At 34.9% G+C, this 7,306-nt stretch overlaps 1 protein-coding gene across 1 annotated transcript; it reads left to right on the top strand.

Moving 5' to 3' along the window:
* Window positions 1-1,876: 1,876 nt before the first annotated feature.
* On the top strand, window positions 1,877-6,398 carry LOC126687064 (DEAD-box ATP-dependent RNA helicase 31-like). The gene is made up of 10 exons (XM_050381423.2): window positions 1,877-2,742; window positions 2,838-2,944; window positions 3,480-3,535; window positions 4,015-4,239; window positions 4,556-4,762; window positions 4,840-4,926; window positions 4,998-5,093; window positions 5,291-5,506; window positions 5,704-5,886; window positions 5,966-6,398. The coding sequence occupies exons 1-10, from the start codon at window positions 1,973-1,975 to the stop codon at window positions 6,188-6,190; spliced, it is 2,172 nt and encodes a 723-aa protein (XP_050237380.1). The 5' UTR covers window positions 1,877-1,972; the 3' UTR covers window positions 6,191-6,398.
* Window positions 6,399-7,306: the final 908 nt, after the last annotated feature.

Below are 7,306 nucleotides of genomic sequence, written 5' to 3'. Positions count from 1 at the left end.
CACCATTAAACATGTATAAAGATTATCTTTAAAGAATCTAATACTCATTTCATGTAATGTAGAATAATTTTTTGATTTTATGGAATAAAATTCTGTTATGTCTGCATTTTTCTTGTGTTTCTGCGTTTTTTTTATTCTGCAGAACGATTTATTGATGATGATTGATTGCTGAATTATTATAATGTTACAGTATTGTTGATTTTATGTTGACTTTATGTTGATATCAACTGATATTTTTTATTTTTACATTGACAAATAAGATAATATTGTCTGTGAAATAAACTAAAAAATTAAAATAAATTAAATTGAGACTAGATAATGATATGCTAGCATCGGAGAAGAAGACATATAATGATGTTGAATTATTGTAATGTTACAGTGTTGATATGGTGTTGATTTTCGGTTGATATATTGTTGATTTTAACATCGGTGAAGAAGACAATAATGATGTTAAATTATTATAATGTTACATTGTTGATCTTACGTTGATATAGTGTTGACATGGTGTTGATTTTGGTATTGGTGAAAAATATAAATAATGATTTTGATTTATTATAATATTATAAATTTGAATTTATGTTGATATTATGTTGATTTTGTGTTGGTATTTTAGATAGAAAAATGATGCAATAGTGGTTAATTTACTGTTGATTTAATGTGGATTAAATGTTGATTTTATATTGATATATATATAAAAAATTAAATATATGATAAATAATAAATTTAAATAAACATCTATTCCGCAATCATTCAAACAAACATGTGCACTACACATTCCATCCTGCTGCTTTTCAAATAAACATCTATTCCGCAAACTTACAAGAGGTATTTATTTCACAGACAACATTATCTTATTTGTCAATGTTAAAATAAAAAAAATCAGTTGATATCAATATAATATCAACATAAAGTCAACATAAAATCAACAACACTGTAACATTACAATAATTCAGCAATCAATCATCATCAACAAATCGTTCTGCAGAATTAAAAAAAACACAGAAATACAACAAAACACCAAAAAATACAGAAATAACAGAATTTTATTACATAAAATCACAAACTTATTTTACATAATATGAAATAAGTATTAGATTCTTTAAAGATACTTTTTATACACGTTTAATGGTGAATAAACATTAAAAGATAAACAAATTACAGATCTGAAAATGAAAAAAAAAATTCAGATCTAAAATCAAAAAGATAAAAGAAAGACGGCGCGGCGAGACAAAGGTGGAACGACGGAGGCGAAACGACAGAGATGGAACGACGGAAGCGGAACGGCGGAAGCGAAGGAATAAGATCGTGGAGAAACTGAAGAAGAAAACTTGTTATAAGTGAAAAAACAAAATCATGAAGATAATGGAAAAGAAAACTTACACAGATGAAATAATGGAAGCAAATGAGTAAGAACGTGGAGCACCAGTGCTTCGAATCGCGAAGATCGTGGAGGAACAGAGCTGGATTCGCGGAGAAGAAGAAGAAACCACCAAAATCAAAGAGGAAAAGCAAAAAACGGTAACAAAGTAATAATTTAAAGCAATTAGGTTAGAATTCTGATTTTGAACGGTATGAAAAGTAAACTTTAGATTGGACCGGTATAAAAGTAAACTTGGGCCAAATTTAGGTATATTGGGTAATAAGCCCTTTTTACAAACAGTTAGTTGAAAATAAATATTTTTATAAAAGATCCAATTTAGAATTTAAATGGGGCTCGAGCCCAGCTTAGATTTGTATTTAGAAAAGCTAACCATGTCCAAGCCCGACTCATGAACATTTCATACGTGAGGAAACAACCATGCACACATAGTCCAAAAGCCCACAAAAACGGCGCGTTTTAGAACACTCACAGATTTCCCATCTATTTACAAACGTACCCTTGTATGTCCGCTTAAACCCTATCTCAAAACCAAAACCAACAAGAAACCCTTTATAAACCCTCATATCTTCGTCTCCATTTTTTCCCTTCGCTATGCTTCTTTCCCAGCTCCGCTGCATAAACTCGTCTCTTCCGGTAACCCGTTTCCCTCTCCTCAAATCATGCCCACCCATCAGTAACAACTCCGGTCGACCCGTTTCCATTTTCTCTCGGTTCTTTCATTTCAGACTCAAACATATCCGGTTCGCCTCTCATTTCGACTCCCAACAAACCGCCCGCCGATTCTCAACTCGGCCGCTTCGGCCTAGTCGGGCAAGCTCGGAGAATAGGCCGTCAAAGAGTTTAATTGAAGACGAGGAGGAACTGAGTAACTGGGTTAGCGAGTTGAATAAGAGTTCGTTTCTTAGTAAAGTTAGTAGCAGTGAAGACGAGTCGGAATCTAGTAGAGGTGATATGAAGAGAAGAAGGGAAAATACATCTGATGAGTTTGGTAGTAATGGTAATGATAGGGTTAGGAAAGTTAGGGGTAGTAAAGGTGATTCGTTTCCGAAGAATTCGAGGAATGGTAGTGGTTTTGATAGGGAGGAGAAGTTTAATTCGCGGCGGAAGGAGGACGGGAATGGTAATTTTAGGAGTGGAATTAGAAGAAGAGATGCGAAGAATGAACCATTGAGGGAGAAAAGGGTGTTTCTTCACAAGGATGAGGATGATAGGAAGGAGTTAATTAGGGGTTTGGTGGATGACGACGAGCAGACTGATGATTCGGATGGTGAGGTTACTTTAAATGCATCTTCTGCAGTAGGGTTAACGAAAGATAGGCCCACTTCGACTGGGAATTCGGAAACTTATTTAAGCGAATCTAGGTACCATTCTTTTGTTTGTCTCTGTGTATTTGCTTATGCTTGATTAGTTGAATTTTGCCTTATTAACATTTTGTTTTCTATTAATTTGCCTGCAGATTTGATCAGTGCTCGGTTTCTCCTTTGTCATTGAAAGGAATTAAGGATGCAGGATATGAGAAATTGACTGTTGTTCAGGAGGCCACTCTTCCCCTTATACTAAAAGGTTCACACCTTTCCTATTTTGTCTGGTTTTTATTTGTTTGTGTATTTTGTTTCTTAAGATAACAAATGCTACAGGAATTTTTTTTTTCTAGTTAGGCTGCAACTGATATAATCTGCATGCTTGTGTTCTGTTGACTGTTGCTGAACTGTGTAGTGCGAGAAGATCTTAGTTTATGTATTGTTTTTTATCACTTGTAAATTGGATTATTCTTCATGAAAGTATATGAGAACTTCAGTTGGATAATTGTTTGATCTTGCTTTCCCCCTGTATATCACATCGCATTTTTAGAGTAGTGTGCCCATCTCAATAAAGACTAATTGGGATAAGCAGCATTTAAATCTTCTTCATTTTGTTTGGATACTCTTTAGGGTAAAAATGCAATATCTTTTCTATCAGTGCAGTGATGATGAACTTGCCATCTTTCTTTGCAGCTGACTCTCATCTTATACTTGTCCTCATTTCTGTTTCTACTCTTTTCCATTGTGTTGCTTACTTGTCCTGAACAATATACTTACATGTTGGTTTCTTTTTCCAGGTAAGGATGTTCTTGCTAAGGCTAGAACAGGCACTGGAAAAACTGTAGCATTTTTGGTAAGATACATTCTTTTGAGTATGCATTATAACACGATGGCACACTACCTTCTGGGAGACTTCTGATCCAAGAACTTATTAGTTAATATCATTAGATCTTATCTTCTGATAGACAGCCAGTAAGCCAGTAAAAATTGTTAAGATTTAGATAGTAAAGATAGCAGCACAAGATAACTGAAACGCACGCGTATGGGTACTATTTTTTTTTTTCATTTTCTTTATGAAGGCGTGGCTCTTTTGATAAGTTAAAAGTGAGAATTATGAATTTTTTACCACTGTTTATGTGTCTACAATAATGGGGACCTTGTAACTATGGCCATTAATTTCTTCCTTGGTAATCTATTAGGGAGCTTTGTAAATTGTAAATATCAGCCATCATTCAAACTGGACTTGGGGATCATAGAGTCATTTGAGATATTGTAAGATACAAAAAATTATTTGAGCTTTATTTGATGCTCTCTCTATCTCTCTCTCATCAGCTTCCATCAATCGAAATTATTGTAAAATCTCCTCCTCCTGGTCGCGACCAAAAGCGACCTCCAATTTTGGTGCTTGTTATTTGCCCAACTCGGGAACTTGCAAGTCAGGCTGCAACAGAAGCAAAGACTCTACTGAAGTATCATCCTTCTATCGGTGCTCAAGTTGTGATTGGAGGTACCAGACTTGCTCTTGAACAGAAACAAATGCAAGCTAACCCATGCCAGGTGAGATTTTCATTGATAAAATAAAGTTAATTAAGCATAAACTATCATGTACAGACTTTACCAACGCTTTCCCAGATTATATATGAAAAAAGTACGATGCCGTGAACTGTTTGATATATTGTCAAATTGCGTAGGCTGGTCTCTTTAGATTTGAGGCTATAATTTGAACTCCAATTCGTTTGTTCAATATGGTACTTCCAGTCCAAGACATAATCCAATTTGATTGTTACTTATGACCCTGAATATGGGCTGGAACAAATACCAGGCATTATTTGTTGCTAGACATTGTTACACCACTCACACATGAAATTTACAGATTCTTGTTGCTACACCTGGACGGCTCAAAGACCATATTGAGAATACTGCTGGATTTGCAACAAGGCTGATGGGTGTCAAGGTCCTTGTACTTGATGAAGCTGATCATTTGCTAGACATGGGATTTCGTAAAGACATCGAGAGAATAATTAGTGCTGTTCCCAAGCAACGACAGACTCTTCTTTTTTCTGCAACAGTTCCTGAAGAGGTATTATTTTGCTTATGTTGTATTTTAACATGTCTGCATGCTGAATAATATTTCTGATGTGCCTGTTTGATCTGAAGGTTCGTCAAATTTGTCACATTGCTTTGCGAAGAGATCATGAATTCATCAATACAGTTGAAGAGGGATCAGATGAGACACATGCAAAGGTAGGCTTCTTTGTGGTTTAATTATCTTATTCTCTTTATTATATCTGAGTCTAACTTTATGAGTATTTTAGGTGAGACAGACGCATATGATTGCTCCATTAGACAGGCATTTTTCTCTATTATATGTTCTTCTTAAGGATCATATTGCAGATAACCCTGACTATAAGGTATGCTTTGAAGCCAGTAATGAATGCCTATTTAGATTTAAATCTTTCCATTGCATTTACTTGTGCCATATGACTTCTATGCTTGTAGAAGTTCTTATGGTGTATTGTTTTTTAGAGTTTGATTGAGATTATAATACTTCTTTAAGCCATCTTACACCAATCTTGAATTGATGTAATCTTGCCTTTTGCTTGCACAGGTTCTTGTATTTTGCACAACTGCTATGGTCACAAGAATGATGGCTAACCTATTTGCTGAACTGAAAATGAATGTTAGAGAGATCCATTCAAGAAAGCCACAGAGTTATAGGACTAGGGTTTCTGATGAGTTCCGAAAGTCGAAGGGCCTTATACTTGTGACTTCTGATGTATCGGCACGAGGAGTTGACTATCCTGATGTAACACTTGTCATACAGGTATTGGTTGCATTTTTTAAAACTACTATTCATACAATAAACTTTTACAAAAGGCAAACATTTTATATTTTATGCACAAATCTTGACAACTCAAAGTATTTGAACTGGATTTAAGCATTTCATGTCATTCATTCCACAAATGTTTGGGATCTCTGGCTCATTTGTTTACGTTAAAACTACATCTGTTCCAAGTGCAGATTGGTTTGCCGGCTGATAGACAGCAATACATACATCGACTTGGTAGAACTGGCCGTAAAGGTAAAGAAGGGCTAGGCATATTAATTCTAGCACCTTGGGAGGAACTCTTCTTATCTTCAATAAAGGACTTGCCAATAACAAAAGCTTCAGAGACTTTGGTGGAACCAGACACAAAGAAACAGGTATGGCAATAAAAGTTGCTGGATTGGTTTTCCCTACGACCAATGTTGATGTATTGACAGTTAAAACGTTACTGAACAGGTGGAGCGTGCCCTGTCCCGTGTTGAGATGAAGAATAAAGAGGCAGCATATCAAGCCTGGCTCGGTTATTACAATTCCAGTAAGGTTGGTAAGGACAAATACAGGCTTGTGGAACTGGCTAACGAGTTCAGCCGAAGCATGGGACTCGATAACCCTCCTGCCATTCCTAAGATGGTTCTTGGCAAGATGGGGCTCAAGAATATCCCAGGCTTGCGCTCTAAGTAAACTAATTTCCGTCATTCCCAAGAAAAGAAAAACAGTTTTGGAGCCTAAACAGTAAGAACCTATTTTCAGATCACACAAAAGATGCAGTCGGGTCTTTGTACGGAAACATTACATGCTGATTTGGATAATTATTGATTTTGTAATTATGGCAATGAATATCAATTTTGTCATTTGCAATTCTTTTATAATTTGATTTAATATGTTTGAAGCTCAGAAGTGTTATTTGTAAAATGCCATCGCATCGTAATGGAGGACTTTTCAAGTATCCTTAAAATTTATGTTCACAAGCTTCTTGCATAAACACATCCAGCCAGCAATTTTTTTGTTTGTCACAAGTAAGATTATTTTTAAGATAAATCAAAGTACAGTTAAACAAATCAAATGCGGCTTACTCTATAGTCCAGCTATCGGTTCAGAATAGAAAAAAAAATTATTTCTAGAAACATGTGTTTGTAGGTTGTTATTAGATATTCAGTATATTCAGTGGATGTATAATGTACCTACATACGTATATATTAAATGGATATGTAAATAGTAGATTGAAAAGGAGGGAAGCGGAAAAATGCCGTAAAAAAATATTTGTAAACACATTTGTTCCAGACAGGTAAAAAGTGATAAAGGAACTGAAGCGTCAAATGATTATTTTTAGAGAAATTTATCTGGGTGACAAGTTTGTGGTCCGCTCATTTGGATTCAAACTAGCTAGATTCGTGCGTGATTATAAACTTGAATGATTGAAAAATTAGTTGCAAATAGCCTATAAAAATTTAAAAAAATTGTGATCTAAATCTAAAAAATTGGGCTAATTGCAACATTTTAGAAGAATATGGGCTAATTGCAACATCTTAAAAGTTTATGGGTCAATTTACAAGTTTGACGGGCTGAAATAGACAATACTCAAACCCTTGGAGTCCTAGAAGTCATTTTTTATACTTCTGAGCACTAAAATTAACTTTTAGCACCCTTTTTACTTAGCTAGCAAGTATTATTATGAATTTTTAATTAAAAATCCTAAAGGTAATAAGCTAGACTTAGTGCTAGTCCTAATCAGACTTCTAAAGTTATCATTCCACATAATTTCACATTCCTGATACAACACAGACTCCTAGTAAGCCC

Source organism: Mercurialis annua, linkage group LG6, assembly GCF_937616625.2.
Source record: "Mercurialis annua linkage group LG6, ddMerAnnu1.2, whole genome shotgun sequence".
Classification (NCBI taxonomy): domain Eukaryota; kingdom Viridiplantae; phylum Streptophyta; class Magnoliopsida; order Malpighiales; family Euphorbiaceae; genus Mercurialis; species Mercurialis annua.
This window is presented reverse-complemented; position numbering and strand designations above follow the sequence as displayed.

What these genes read in the sequence shown, in the direction of transcription:
- LOC126687064 (XM_050381423.2), top strand. Translation starts at nt 1,973, where the DNA reads ATGCTTCTTTCCCAGCTCCGCTGCATAAACTCGTCTCTTCCGGTAACC. An exon ending in ACTTATTTAAGCGAATCTAG is followed by an intron (nt 2,743 to 2,837) that starts GTACCATTCTTT and finishes ATTTGCCTGCAG; the next exon opens with ATTTGATCAGTGCTCGGTTT. An exon ending in CTGCAACAGTTCCTGAAGAG is followed by an intron (nt 4,763 to 4,839) that starts GTATTATTTTGC and finishes TTTGATCTGAAG; the next exon opens with GTTCGTCAAATTTGTCACAT.